A 15,444-nucleotide genomic window follows, 5' to 3' on the forward strand; every position below is an offset into this window, starting at 1 on the left:
TGAGGCCCCATAGCTGAGGGGATTTGCAAGCCTTAAAACCCACAAATCCTCTCGTTCCCTTGCGGTTAACTCTTAGCCTCCCACGTTGTCCTGGGTGGAAAGTGTGGCTGGCTTTGAGGCCCCCGTCACGACCGTCACCTACTCCTTCGTATTCCCTGCGCTGGCTCCTTCTCCCAGTTTTGTCTTGGCTTCAAGTCTCTAGTCCTCATTGTCTTTGCTGCACTTTTTTTTTTTTAAAGGATCTCTACTACTTATCCCTGACTGTGCTCTCTCTTCTCCCTCCGCTACCCAGCTCTGCCTCTCCTGCCTCCCCCCGCCCCCGATTCCCCACACAAATCCTTTCCTTAAGGGGCAGGTAAAACTGCACATTATGTTAAATGTGGGTTTTGTGTGATTTCAAGCATGTTTTAACCTGTTTTTAATTTATTGCTTTTTTTGAATGTTTTAAAACTATTGTGGCTAATTGTTTTTGTAGCATTGCAGGGGGTTGGACTAGATCAGGCATCCCCAACCTTTGGCCCTCCAGATGTTTTGGCCTACAACTCCCATGATCCCTAGCTAACAGGACCAGTGGTCAGGGATGATGGGAATTGTCGTCCAAAACATCAAGTTTCTAGCCCTTATTGATGTCAATAGATTCTAGAGAAAGCCTAATGGCCGGCAGAGGGACCGGAGGATCCTGCTGCATCGCTGATGGCTCTGTTCAGGAAAATTACTACGAGGGAGGCAAAATAGTGTAAAAACACACAAACAGCCTACTTGATACACCTGTTGTATTTCACGTTAGTCCAAGTGTATTGCAAGGAAACGATAACACTGGTGCACTGGTAACACTGGTGCACAGTAAGTCTAATGTTTAATTGAAAAATGATAAAAATGGTTTTAAAATAAAATAAGCAAAAATTAATTGCAGTGTGACTTACAGGGATTTAGTTAGAGGTGTTTAGGCAGAATCACAACAACCCTGTGAGATAGTTTTGGCTGAGAGGCAGCGAGTGGCCCAAGGTCACCTGGTGAAACCTTCATGGCGGGGTGGAGATTTGAACCCTGCCGTGGTTGCATCCTGTCTTAAGCGGGGGGCTGACAGGGGCAGCGGCGTAGCGTGGGTTGTCAGCACCCGGGGTAAGGCAAGTAATTTGCGCCCCCTAACCCCTAACCTGCTGCCGCTGCCAGCTTCTTCTTGCTGCTGCCTGGGCTGGGGTATTTACGGTAAGGTAGCCACGGCGGCGGCGGGGGGTCTGTGTCAGGTGATCTGAGGTGAGTTGCCGCTGGCGCTGCCGCCCAAACGACGCCGCTTGCCCAGAGGAGGAGGAGGGCAGAGAGGCGAGGAAGATGCAACATGGCCCAGCAGCTGCAGCAGCAGCGGCGGCGGCGGGGCTGTGAGGAGGCGCTGCCTGGCGCGCCCTCCGCGGCCAGCGCTGAGAGCCGCTGCCTGCCGGACGCCTTCAGCCCGGACGCGCGCACAGCTCGTCGGTTCCGCGAGACATGGGGCTCTGCTACAGCCTGCGCCCGAGGCTCTTCGGCGACTCTGGAGGCGGCGAGCGCGCCCCCCAGATGTTGCGCCCGGTGCGGACAGCCCCCCCCCGCACCCCCCACGCTACGCCACTGGACAGGGGTGGGCTAGAGGACCTCTGAGGGGCTCCCCAACTCTGTGCTTCTGGGCGGCAGCTTGCTCTTTTTGCATTTCTTTATTACGGTTTCCTCCAAAGCGTGTGCCCTGTTCTCCCCCCCCGCTTCTCTTGCGACAACCCTGTGAGGTAGGCCACAGGCTAGGCTGAGAGAAGCCGATTGTCGGGCAGAGTGTGAGCAGCTGAAGCTGAGTTTTCTCTGCCCCTTCCCAGCTCCATGTCCAGCACAAGGACATAAGAGGAGCGTACTGGATCAGGCCAGTTTCTCCTGTGGTCTTCAGAAGCACCATTGCCTCTGAGTGTGGAGGCAGCACATAGCCATCCAGGCTCATAGCCATCAATATAATAATAATAAGAAGAAGAAGAAGAAGAAGAAGAATATTTTATTTATATCCTGCCCTCCCCAGCCGAAGCTGGGCTCAGAGCGGCTAACAACAGTAAAAGTAACACAGTTTACATAAAACCACAATCAATTAATTAAAATTCATTCTAAAATCAATTCAGCATCAAATTAATATCCCTTTCTTCCCCCGTGAATTTGTCTCATCCTCTTTAAAAGCCATCCAGGTTGGCCACCATCGCTGCTTCCTGTGGGAGGGAGTTCCATAGGTTAACCACATGAAGAAGGAGGTTCTTCTGTCTGTCCTGAACCCTCCAACATTCAGCTTAACTGGACGATTGCCTGGCATTAGAATCGATCCTCTCCGGCACCACAGTGGCTGGATTTTGGACTGCCGTGGTGCAGAATTTAATCTCCCCTTCCCAAACACTTATTATTATTAGTAGTAGTAGTCGTCGTAGTAGTAGTAATCACCTTAAGTTCCCAGAGGAGGTTACAACATTAAAACACAATATAAAAACCCATTTAGTAGCGCAGTTTAATTTTGCACAAGATCACTGGTTCGTCAAGGTGGACTTGTGAATTTTTGCAGGACAGGGAGTGAAATTGCCAAGGAAGGAGTATATTTGCTCAGAGGCGGTGGGAAAAGAAGGCGGTTCTTCTCTCTCCCCCCCCCCCCAGCTCCCCGGAGCAGCAGAAAGAGTCTCCTATGCAAACTCTGTGGTCTGTGGCTTCCTCTTTTTCTTCCTTGTTGAAGATGAGAAGGCTTCTTTTTCCCCTTGCTGCTTCTGGGTCTCTACAGCTGTGTGCAATCGACGGCTCGGCCCTGATGCCCTTTCCGGGGGGCCGCTAGCTAGCAGGGATTCCCATCTGTATGGGTGGTTTCTCCCTCTCACCCATCCACAGTCTTATAGTTCTTCTGTGTTTGTTAGGAAATGCATATGCAGGCTTATGCATCAGACAGGACTCTTCACCAGGGCCAAAGAAACGTCCTGTGTGGCTCAGAAGCCTGCATAGGCAGAGCTGGAAATATATTTCTGTGACTCTCCTGAGCCAGTGGGATGCGGTGGATGCTGGACCTTCTTGCAGCTTTAAAAACTATTTCAAGATCCTAAGATGTCCTGTGTCCCTTCCCCTTTCTTCCTTCTTTTTGCATAGATTGCAGCAAGAAATATTTGTTTGCTGTTGTTTAGAGCAATAGCCTTCTCCTAAGGCCCTCAGGAGAGCCTAGGTCATTCTCCCCCACAAAAACAATTGTCACCAACAACCCTGCGAGGTAGAGAGCAGCTGGCCTGCAGTAACCCAACACATTTTGCGGCTGGGTGGAAATTCAAACCCGGGGCCTCTCTCACCCTAGTCTGGCACTTTAACCGCTGAGACACACTGACTTGCATTCCCGTAACACATGGATAGGCAAACTAAGGCCCGTGGGCTGGATCCGGCCCAATCACCTTCTAAATCCAGCCCGTGGACGGTCCGGGAATCAGCGTGTTTTTACATAAGTAGAATGTGTCCTTTTAAAATACATCCCTGGGTTATTTGTGGGGCACAAGAATTCGTTCATATTTTTTTTTCAAAATATAGTCCGGCCCCCCCGCAAGGTCTGAGGGGCAGTGGACCGTCCCCCTGCTGAAAAAGTTTGCTGACCCCTGCCCTAACACATCGCTATAGAAAGGACCTTTTCCAAACTCTCCATTAACCAGTTGTGACAATTCTTATATTTATTTATTTATTCATTCATTCAGACCCCTGTCTTTTACCCTGAGGGAACTCAAGTGTTGTTGTCCCCCGCTCTGCACACAAACCTCGGGCCATCTTCACAACAGCCTTGCGAGGCGGGCTGTTGTCGTCAGCCCCATCTTTTGGCTGAGGAAAAAAACGAGCCCCAGCCTTGGAAGCGCTGTGGCCGGGACAGTTGCATTTCCTTCCTGAGAGGCCGTCCTGCGGTTGGGGACAGTAGTTTTTAGCTGCGTTTTTGCAGGTGATTTCTGCATCTGCTTCTTCCAAGTGGGACTGCTGCAAGTTTGGAATCCATCCATCCTTCTTTCTTCTTCCAACCACCCGGTGGCATTTGTGTCTGTGCTTTTTTTTCCCCCTCCAGGTTTTTTTTGAGGGGGTGCATTTAGCCGCCTCCTCCTCTTCCACCTCTCCGCCCTCCTGCACCACGGGGATAAAAAGCTGCTTCCTCAAAGTGCTGGAAGTTCCTTCCCACGAACTTTCCCCATTTCTCTTGGCACCGGAGAGAGAGAGAAACAACCTCCTTCTTTTTCTTAAAAATATATACATATATCTCGTTTTGCCAGGCGTGGGTATCTCGGAGAGAGGGTCTTTTTCCCCACCTACGGAGGGCAGGCCAGCGGGCAAGGCTGGCACTTCCTGTCTGCTGGACGAGCGCCAAGGCTGGGCAAGGACGGCAGAAAGAAAAGACCGAGAGACGGGAGCCATGCGTGCTGCCAGCCCAGGGAAGGGGTTAAGCTAAGCCTCCTGTTTCCTGGCTTCTCCTCTCCTCCTTTGCTTTTTTCCCACAGGAGTTGAGTTTCTTGGCCGCGGACTTTGCCTCGGCTGGAAAAAGGGTGCGGGTTGCGTTTGGGGTGTGTACCGTGTGCCGTCCCGGGCTGCGGTGCCCGGGAATGGCTCTCTTCCTCGGAAGGAGGCCGTGCCAGGCGGCGATGCCAGGCCTGGCTGCCCCCTGGCTCCTCTGAGGGGGGCCGACTTCTCCCCACAGCCCGGGGAGCCATGCAAGAAGAAGAGGAAGCCATTGGCTATCTCGATAAGGTCCTTGAAGAAGAGGAAGAGGAGAGGCCGGCTACCCCCAGCTCACCGGCCTCGGAGAAGGTGGGCACGCAGTCGGAGCGAGGCGGGCTCTTTGTGCTGGCCTGGTCCTCCGGGACTGGCACGGGGGCTTCCAAAGGGGGCAGAAGGACCCAGTAGCCTGGCCACTGAAGGCTTAAGTTGGGCATTGCACTGGGATTGAGCCCATACTGGTGTAGCGGCTATAGAGTGCCAGGCTTGGGCCAGGGTTTGAATCCCCACTCCGTCACAAAACCCGTGGCCATTTGGGGCAGCTTGCAGCTTCTGAGCCCAGCCTACCTCACAGGGTCGGCGTGGGGGCTAAGCGAGGAGGGGGTGAACTGCGTATGCCGCTTGGAGCTCCTTAAGAGACGACAGTTTGCTGTTCATGCAATAAATAAAATGGGGAGGGGGCTTTTGCTGTGGGTTCAGCCCCTCACTCGATTCGCCAGAGGTGCCCCCAAGGGGTGGCTGATTTCAAGGTGTTGCTGGACGTCCTGCCTCTTCAATCCCACCTTGTTCTGTGATGGAGGGAATTGTAATAATAATAATAATAATAATAATAATAATAATAATAATAATACCTGTATATGGCCAGAGGCACTCTTGTAGCTTGGAGCTCGGGGCTTTCCAGGGCTGTGGTTTACATCTAGATGTGATCGGGTGAGTGAAAATGCTGCCATAGTCTCTCTTTCTTGCTCCTGCTTGATATAATTCCAGGGTTTTCCCAGGATTTGGGGGCCTCTTGGGAACGAGATGTTGTTGGCGATTTGTGTGTGCTTAGCAACAAGGGCTTCCAGGTCTGTCTTTATCCCCGCCTGGTCCTCCCACCTCTGGAGGTAAAAGGGTTTGGGGTTTGCAGAAAGCTGGAGGTCAGCGGGGGCTGTTAAGGCTGTTTGTTTGGGCTGGAGCCGATATATTTCTGTGCCTTGCTTTTTTCTCTTTCCCCTTCAACAGTTGCTGTCTAAAACTAACCCTCTCCATTTCTAAATCCCCCTATGCTTTTGGAACAGCCCTGCTCAGATGCAAGGGCTTAATTTGAGCACGACGTTCATCTTTCTCCAAGAAATTAAATGATTTTCAGTGCCAAAGCCTCAGGCTTTTTTGGATGGCTGGGGGAGTGTTGCAGCAACGATGGCTTGCCTCTGAGCATGGGCAGAGAGCATTTCTCTTTGCTGTTGTTTCGTTGCTGAGTAATTGCAGGCCTCTCCACCAGCTCCCCTTTTGGAGCTGGCAAGCTCAGCTTACAGGAAGTTTTGGTGCCAGGCACACAAATTAAGTCCTGGGAGTGGAGTGGAAGGTTTTTTTTTATTTATTTATTCTTTCCTGGGTTGGGAATGTGCCCTTTTTGTGTACAGCAGCTCAAAGCTCCCTTGACTTATGTGTGTGCTTTCCTCTCCTCTGTGTTTGTGATGTGTGAGTCCAGCCCTGCCAGGCCCAGGCTGGCAGCCCATGGGGCGTTCAGGCTCTTTACGCTGTGCGGTTGGCTGGGGGAAAGGGTTTGGATCTGTGGGGCGCCCACGGCACTGAGTGAGTAGGAGGTTGGAAGGGGGCGGGAGAGAGAGGGAGTCGAGCCCCAGCAGGCCCCACATTGGAGTCGCCTGAGGACGGCGAGATCTTAAGTGGTTTTCCCTCCGAATGTAGACAAGTGACAACAAAGCTCTCCAACTGCTAGAAAGCAACAAGAAAAAAAGGTGGTTTGTTTGTCAGGCTCTTTCGCATTTATATCCTTCCCTTCTTCCAAGGAGCTCAGGGGAAACTAGTGGGGTTGATTCCTCTGCCTCCGTTTCTGTTACTTATCCCAACAACCTTGTGAGGTAGGCCCACTGGGCTTGTCGCCCACCTGAAACATTGAAGAGCCTCTGCCGGTCAGTGTAGACCAGCAGTTCTCAACCTGTGGGTCCCCAGATGTTGTTGGACTACAACTCCCATCATCCCTAGCTAGCAAGGCCAGAGCTCAGGGATGATGGGAGTTGTAGTCCAACAACATCTGGGGACCCACAGGTTAAGAACCGCTGGTGTAGACCATGGGTAGGCAAACTAAGGCCCAGAGGCCGGATCCGGCCCAATCGCCTTCTAAATCCGGCCCACGGATGGTCCAGGAATCAGTGTGTTTTTACATGAGTAGAATGTGCCCTTTTATTTAAAATGCATCTCTGGGTTATTTGTGGGGCATAGGAATTCGTTCACCCCCCCCCAATATATAATCCGGCCCCCCACAAGGTCTGAGGGACAGTGGACTGGCCCCCTGCAGAAAAAGTTTGCTGACCCCTGGTGTAGACAGCACTGTGGCAGATGGTCTCACAGTCCGATGTGGAGGCTTCCCCTGTTTAAATCAGCTGTTGATTCAGAACAGGACTGGAGTCTTGTTTCATTTTTAGGGGCAGAGCTGCAGCTAGTGGCAAAGCACCTGCCTTGCAAGCAGAAGACCCTGGGTTCAGTCCCCAGCTTCTCCAGGTAGGCCTGGGAATGCCCCCCCCCCCGAATGCCCCCTGGAGAGCTGCTGCCGGTCCGTGTTGACAACCCTGAGCCTAGGTGGAGCACTGGCTTTTGACTCCCCATAAGGCCACTTCCGGCGCGCCTATGACTTGCCCTCATTTGTACCTGCTTTGTTTTCCCAAGCAACACCACCCAGCGATAACCGCTTGTTTGGTGGACGCATAAAAGCAGCCTCTGTAGTAATACGTCAGCTGGAGGGTTTACAGTGCAAATGAACCGCAATTAATGCAAAGCGAACCAAAACGAGCGTCTCTGCAAGGAGGCATTCGAAATGAGCTGTTCTGCCACTGGCATTTTAACCTGAGAGCAGTGGCGTAGCGTGGGGGGTGCAGGGGGTGCCGGCCGCACCGGGCACAACATCTGGGGGTTAGGGTTAGGGATAGGGTTAGGGGGCGCAAATTACTTGCCTTGCCCCGGGTGCTGACAACCCATGCTACGCCACTGCCTGAGAGTGTCAGAGAAGCCCGGCCACTGGATCAGGCCAGAAGGGGGTCCCATCCGGTCCAGCCTCCTGCATCTTCACTGATGCCACAAAGGGAAGCCCCACAGCGAGACCCGAATATGGCAGCAGCGACTCTCCTTCCCTGTGACTACCAGTGAGGGGTACTCAGAGGCATCCTGCTTTTTAAAAAGTATATTTTAAGACTGTGAGAATAGAGAATGTTTTGGCAGAAATGTGCCATTAATGTTTACCGTTGTAATTTTATCATATTATTTGGATCTTGCAAGCCACATTGCTAGGAATCTCTGGTTTAGAGGCTCCATATGCACTCAAGCAGTATGTTGATTAGTCTCAAGAGCCTTTGGGGGCAAAGTCGGTGTAGGCTTGGGAGTCGTGGGTGGGTGGCACTCCAAATGTCACCCCCCTCAGCGAAGACATCCGGGGCGTCCGCCCCCACTGCACCCCCCTTCCTCCACCCCTGTGTCCTGGAGAGGTAGAGCCAAGAGGGTCCCCATTTCAAATTTCACCTCTGCCATAGGTTCCCGTGGGTAGCCTTAAATCAGCTCCTTACCAAATTGGGGGTCTGTGTGTGACCGCACTTGCCTGCTCTTATGGGAGAATGACTGCGGAAAACATCTTCGAAATCCTTAGAAGGAAAACCCGCTAGGTAATGGAATAATGCAGAGGTTTTCAACCTCTTTGAGTCCACAGCCCCCTTGACCAACTATATACCTATGGGACTGCCTCTCCTGGTATGCCCTGCGGAGGACCTTAAGGTCCACAAATTACAACACCTTGGAGGTCCCAAGTCGCAAGGTGGTTAGATTGGTCTCAACTAGGGCCAGGGCCTTTTCAGCACTGGCCCCGACTTGGTGGAACGCTCTGTCACAAGAGACTAGGGCCCTGCGGGACTTGACATCTTTCCGCAGGGCCTGCAAGACAGAGCTGTTCTGCCTGGCCTATGGTTTGGACTCAGTCTGACCCTTATGTTTTCCCTCCCCTTATGGTTTTGATCTATCGGCTGCTTTAAAATGAGGTTGAATTTAAATTGCATTTTAACCTGTATTTTAAATTGGGTCCCCACCCCTATTATGTTTTTACTGTGATTTTATTGGTGTTAGCCGCCCTGAGCCCAGCTCTGGCCGGAGAGGGAGGGGTATAAATAAAGATGATGATGATGATGATGATTATTATTATATTGTTCTGCAGCACCCCTGCAATGCACAGGAGCCCAGTTACGTCACCCTTTGCCTGCCAAGCCGGCCACCTCTCACCCCTTTCCGAACACCATTCCTGGTGGAGTGATCCTTCAGCCTCCTCTTTCTCCTCCTTGGGAGTTCTTCGGGCAGCTGCTGCTGTTGCCCCTGGTCTCTGAGCTGCCCCAAAGAGAGGTGCCCCTTCACACTTCCCCACAGGGGCCTTGTCTGTCCATTCCCAGCAGCAAGGGCTGGTGGACTGGCTGGCTGGGCTCCCTCACCCACTTGCTTGCTTACTCCAAGGCTGCCTCAGCTCCTGGCAACCAGCACCCCCTGGCCAGCCCCAGAGGCACCATTCGCTGTGCAAGCCTTTGGGAGGCAGAGACGCGAGAGGGCATCTGAGGAGGGAGGGAAGGGAAGAGGGAGGGAGGCTAGTGTTGCCTGCAGTTGCCTGCAGCACCCCTGACCGTCATTCAAGGCACCCCAGGGTGCCAGGGCCCCCTGACTGAAAACCTCTGAGTACCAAATTTCCACCTCTGATTGCCACCATTCACCTGGCATTCCTTTCACAGGTTAGGGCAGGGGTCAGCAAACTTTTTCAGCTGTGGGCTGGTCCACTGTCCCTCAGACCTTGTGGGGGGCTGGACTATATTTTGAAAAGAAAAAAAATGAACGAATTCCTCTGCCCCACAAATAACCCAGAGATGCATTTTAAATAAAAGGTCACATTCTACTCATGTAAAAACACGCTGATTCCCAGACCACAGGCCAGATTTAGAAGGCGATTGGGCCAGATACGCCCCCCGGGCCTTAGTTTGCCTACCCATGGGTTAGGGGATGTTAATTGTCTGATCTTGTTGATTTTAGTTAGGTGGTTTTTAAAAACCTGGTCCAGTTGTCTTCCATTATCGTTATTTAATTTGTTTCAGGATAAATTGTTTGGCTGGTGCTGTTTTTTTAATCGTGGTATAAACTGCTTCAAGCTCTGTATATTTACTGTTGAAGACCTTGTGTGTGTTGGACTTATTGGATTTTAAAAATCTAATAAATAAATAAATAGCATTTCCCAGATCACGTCGTGGCCCGCAAGGTAAATGTGCAATTCAGTCATTATGTTCAGGTTCATGTTGTCTCGAGGAAATGTCTCTGTGAGAGGCAAATTACATTTCCTTTTGAAAATAGTATCTTGTCATTCTTCCATGGGGAGTGTTGAAAGCAGCCTGTGTGAATTTGGGACCCTTGGCGATCAACCCTCTACAAGTTATGGCAACATCTATGGTCCCCTAGACATTGCCAGACTACAACTCCCATCATCCCCCTGGTCTTTGTCTATGGAGGTTGCTGGGAGTTGGTTATATCAATGTCTGGAGGACCACAACCCCGCCCCCCCATCCTCGATTTAGACCCATGAAATGCAGATCTTAGCCCCTAGGTAAATGCAACATTCCCCACCTTAGCCAGGGTGCTGGGAACTTAGGAAGCCACCTTCCACTTAGTCAGAACATTGGTCTATCTAGCTCAATACTGGCTACACTAACTGGCAGCAGCTCTTTAAGGTTTCAGGTGGGTGGGTGGGTGTCTTTCCTTCTACCTGGAGTTGCCAGTGGGTGTTGAACTTTGAACGTTCTGCATGCAAGGCAGGCGCTCTGTCACTTATCCACTGGACTTCGTGTGTCATTGCTTTGGTCCTTGGTGCCATGTGTTCAAATCCTGCCTTGGTCACACAACTGGGCAGCCAGAGCCAGGTTGCTGCTTTTAAGACCAGCCTACCTCGCAGGGGGGTTGTAGAGATGCAAGGGAATACAATTTTTTAAAAAAAACAATTGCACTCTCCATCTTGGGAGTGTGAGAAAAACCAGTCTCCGCATGCTCAGAGACACTTGCAGTCATCGCCATCATCTTTGGAGCTGAATCTTGGTTCCGCTCGCCTTTTAACATGTGACATCTTATTTCTTCTAGGGTGGACAAGATGCTGGGAAGGGGGTGGACATGCGGAGGCTGGTCCTAAAGGATTTCCTGGCCAGTGAGGAGATGTACATCAACCAGCTAGAAGCCCTATTGTTGGTGAGCATGCCCCATATCACAGGGGGCTGGACCAAATCCCTTCCAATTCTGTGATTCTGTGGTGGTGAATAATAATAATAATAATAATAATAATAATAATAATAATAATAATAAATTTGTTATTTATACCCTGCCCATCTGGCTGGGTTTCCCACAAAATATTAAAATACAGTAATGCCTCAAACATTAAAAGCTTCCCTAAACAGGGCTGCTTTCAGATGTCTTTTAAAAGTCTGGTAGTTGTTGTTCTCTTTGACATCTGGTGGGAGGGAATTCCACAGGGAGGATGCCACCACCAAGAAGGCCCTCTGCCTGGTTCCCCTTAACTTGGCTTCTCGCAGTGAGGGAACCGCCAGAAGGCCCTCGGTGCTGGACTGCTGCTGGAGAGGAGGCCAATAGCTGGGAGGAACAACCCAACTCACCCCTGGCTAGTTGGGCGAAGTGGGGTTGGGAATCAGAGAGGAGACGAGGACAGATTCTTGCCGGCCAGTGGAAAACACCAAAAGAGGCTGGCTGCCAGTGGCCTACGTAAAGAGGAATGTTTTCCCCCTGGTGCCTAAAGACATGTAATGATGGCGCCAGGTGAGCTGCTCTGGGGAGAGCATTGTGCAGTTGGGGAGCCACCACAGAAAAGGCCCCGTTCTTGTGTTGCCACCTTCCGTACCTCTCAAGGAGGGACGTAGAGAAGGGCTTCAGCTGACAAGCACAGAGTCGGTTCTTATGGGGATAGGTGGTCCTCAAGATACGGCTGTGTTATAGTTAAACAACAAACAAGCACGTCTTGAGCGCTGCCACAGCCCTCTCCCCTCCCATTAGCCCTTTCAGGCAGGGTAGTCATTGCTCAAGGGGATGGATGAAGGTTGTAGGCCAGCAATATTCGGAGGCCCAAAGTTTCCCTTCCCTGCTTGAAAAGGAAAGAGCCCGCTCCAAGCCGGTGGAGATAGCCGCGTCATGCAGCTGCGAGTTCCGCATGTTTCTGGCTGGAGCAGACATCCTGAGACAGCGGCCACGTCTTCCGCAGCCTCCTTTTGGTGGCCTCATCTCGAAAGTGTCCCTCTGAGGCCTATTTATAGCTTCCAGCTTCCTCCTGAGAGCCTGGCGTCCGAGTCACAGCAGCTCTGCCTTGCGCAACACCCGTGTGGGCCCACGGAGAACTTCCCTTTCCATATTCTGGTGCAATGGGGAAGCTCGCGAAGTACTACTCTTGACATTTCAAAGGGCCGCTGTGCTCTGTGGGGAGCTGGTTTGTTTTTTAAAACGCCTGCGGAGGTGTTCAGGAAAGTCCTATAATATATTTTTATTTACTTTTAATTTTTTTAGTTAATTGCATTCGTACCCCACCTTTTCCTCCAGAGAGCTCAAGGTAGCGTACAGATGGTGTGTTTTTTTTCCTCGTCTGTGGGACCACTCATGGTTAACTCATGGTTTGTTACACAAACCATGGTTTAAGCAAGCCACGGTTTAGTGCTACGTGTGGTGTTCGGAAGAATTACTGCTTCTGAACATGGAGGCAGAGCATAGGTTCGAAGCACCATGGCTTGTTTTCTTTGCAAGGCTGGTTCACAAGAATGTGGAGAGTCCCAGTGTTTAACTTTCTTTCTCTGATGCTTCCTCTTCCTCTGTGTCCGGCTCACTCCAGCCCATGAAGCCCCTGAAAGCAACAGCCACCACCTCCCAGCCTGTCCTCACGATCCAGCAGATCGAGACCATCTTCTACAAGATCCAGGACATCTATGAGATCCACAAGGAGTTCTACGACAGCCTTTGGCCCCAGGTCCAGAACTGGGACAGCAGTGTCGTGCTTGGCCACCTTTTCCAGAAGCTGGTGAGTTACCCTTAGGCTTTCTCTGGTCCTTGGCTTCCTGTGTGTCCACCACCAGTCTTTTAGTTCTGTTGTGGAGGTGTCCTCAGTAGTTTTGGTGCAGATAAAACACGTAAACTGTGGCTAGCCCCAAACACATGAATCATGGCTAGCACCAGACACGTAAACCGTGGCCGGCACCAAACTCACAAACCCTGGCTAGATCAATCATAATAATACAAGGTGTGACTGGAAAGTGCAGTGAATGGTCACAGAAATTGGACAGCGAGAAATATTCGAACATACATACCTTACAGGCCTTCAAAGTAGGCCCCCTCTGACACAATGCACCGTTGACAACATTCGTAGTACTGTTGGAAACTTCTGGAGAAGTCCTATTTTCGTACTGCTTTCAGTTCCCTCGTCACAGCAGCTTGGAGGTGTGAAATGTTGGAAAATCTGTGCTCTTTCAGTGCAGATTTCAGTTTTGGAAGAAGAAAGAAATCTGCGGGGGGGGGGGCAGATCTGGAGAATATAGAGGGTGGGACAACTCAGTAACCCCAGTACTGAGGGAGTTTACTATAGATCCCCAAGCCAAACGGAGGACATAGATGATGCCTTCCTGGAACAGATGGCCAAGCATGCAAAAGGAAGGGAGATAGCAGTAATGGGGGACTTCAATTACCCGGATATTTGTTGGATGTCAAACTCAGCCAAGAGCATAAGGTCAAACAGATTCCTCACTGGCCTTGCAGACAACTTCATTGTCCAGAAAGTGGGAGAAGCAACAAGAGGAACAGCCATTTTAGATCTGGTCCTAACCAATGTTGATGACCTGGTTAGTGGGGTAGAAGTGGAAGGATCATTAGGCGCGAGTGATCATGCTCTTCTGAAGTTTACTATACAGCGGAAAGGAGCAGCCAAGCATACTAGGACTCAATTTCTTGACTTTAAGAAAGCCGACTTCATAAAACTTAGGGAAGTGCTGGGTGAGATCCCATGGACAGTAATACTAAAAGGAAAGGGAGTTCATGATGGCTGGGAGTTTGTTAAGAGGGAGATAGTAAAAGCACAACTTCAGGCAATACCAATGAGACGGAAACATGGAAGGTGCCTAAAGAAGCCAGGGTGGCTATCTAAAGAACTTTTAACTGAGTTAAGATTAAAAAAGGATGTGTTCAAAAAATGGAAAAGGGGGGAAACCACCAAAGAGGAATTCAAACAAATAGCCAGCACGTGTAGACACAAAGTCAGAAAAGCTAAAGCACAGAATGAACTCAGGCTTGCTAGAGAGGTTAAAAGCAACAGAAAAGGCTTTTATGGGTATGTTCGTAGCAAAAGGAAGAACAAAGAAACAGTGGGGTCACTCAGAGGAGAAGATGGTGAAATGCAAACAGGGGACACAGAAAGGGCTGAACTCCTCAATGCCTTCTTTGCCTCAGTCTTCTCCGATAAAGAAAACAATGCCCGACCTGAAGAATTTGGAGCAAATGATTCAGCAGAGGAAACACAGCCCAGAATAACTAAGGAGATAGTACAATAATACTTGGCTAGTTTAGATGTATTCAAGTCTCCAGGGCCAGATGAACTGCATCCAAGAGTATTAAAAGAACTGGCAGATGTGATCTCAGAACCACTGGCAGTCATCTTTGAGAATTCCTGGAGAACAGGCGAAGTCCCGGCAGACTGGAGGAGGGCAAATGTTGTCCCTATTTTCAAAAAGGGGAAAAGAGAGGACCCAAATAATTACCGCCCAGTCAGTCTGACATCAATACCAGGGAAGATTCTGGAGCAGATCATTAAGCAAACAGTCTGTGAGCACCTAGAAAGGAATGCTGTGATCACCAATAGTCAGCATAGATTTCTGAAAAATAAGTCATGTCAGACTAACCTGATCTCGTTTTTTGACAGAATTACAAGCCTGGTAGATGAAGGGAACGCAGTGGATGTAGCCTACCTTGATTTCAGCAAGGCATTTGACAAGGTGCCCCATGATATTCTTGTAAAGAAGCTGGTAAAATGCGGTCTTGACTATGCTACCACTCAGTGGATTTGTAACTGGCTGACTGACCGAACCCAAAGGGTGCTCATCAATGGTTCCTCTTCATCTTGGAGAAGAGTGACTAGTGGGGTGCTTGGGCCCGGTCTTATTCAACATCTTTATCAACGACTTGGATGATGGATTCAAGGGCATCCTGATCAAATTTGCAGATGTCACCAAACTGGGAGGGGTGGCTAACACCCCAGAGGACAGGATCACACTTCAAAACGACCTTGACAGATTAGAGAACTGGGCCCAAACAAACAAGATGAATTTTAACAGGGAGAAATGTAAAGTATTGCACTTGGGCAAAAAAAATGAGAGGCACAAATACAAGATGGGTGACACCTGGCTTGAGAGCAGTACATGTGAAAAGGATCTAGGAGTCTTGGTTGACCACAAACTTGACATGAGCCAACAGTGTGACGCGGCAGCTAAAAAAGCCAATGCAATTCTGGGCTGCATCAATAGGAGTATTGCATCTAGATCAAGGGAAGTAATAGTGCCACTGTATTCTGCTCTGGTCAGACCTCACCTGGAGTACTGTGTCCAGTTCTGGGCACCACAGTTCAAGAAGGACACTGACAAACTGGAACGTGTCCATAGGAGGGCAACCAAAATGGTCAAAGGCCTGGAAACGATG

The 15,444-nt window shown here is 50.3% G+C and overlaps 1 protein-coding gene across 3 annotated transcripts in view; it reads left to right on the top strand.

Moving 5' to 3' along the window:
• The window catches only part of ABR (ABR activator of RhoGEF and GTPase), a 121,290-nt gene that overhangs the window by 46,968 nt on the left and 58,878 nt on the right, over positions 1-15,444 (top strand). For 2 of the 3 annotated variants that reach the window (XM_079955461.1, XM_079955462.1), the window contains exons 3-4: positions 10,855-10,959; positions 12,599-12,784. In XM_079955461.1, coding sequence (XP_079811587.1) covers positions 10,855-10,959; positions 12,599-12,784 — 291 coding nt within the window. Of the gene's footprint in view, positions 1-4,177; positions 4,804-10,854; positions 10,960-12,598; positions 12,785-15,444 lie in introns of those variants that run through there. The other variant, XM_079955463.1, reaches the window with a different exon arrangement.

The sequence above is a fragment of the Podarcis cretensis genome, assembly GCF_951804945.1.
Source record: "Podarcis cretensis genome assembly, chromosome: 15".
Lineage (NCBI taxonomy): Eukaryota > Metazoa > Chordata > Lepidosauria > Squamata > Lacertidae > Podarcis > Podarcis cretensis.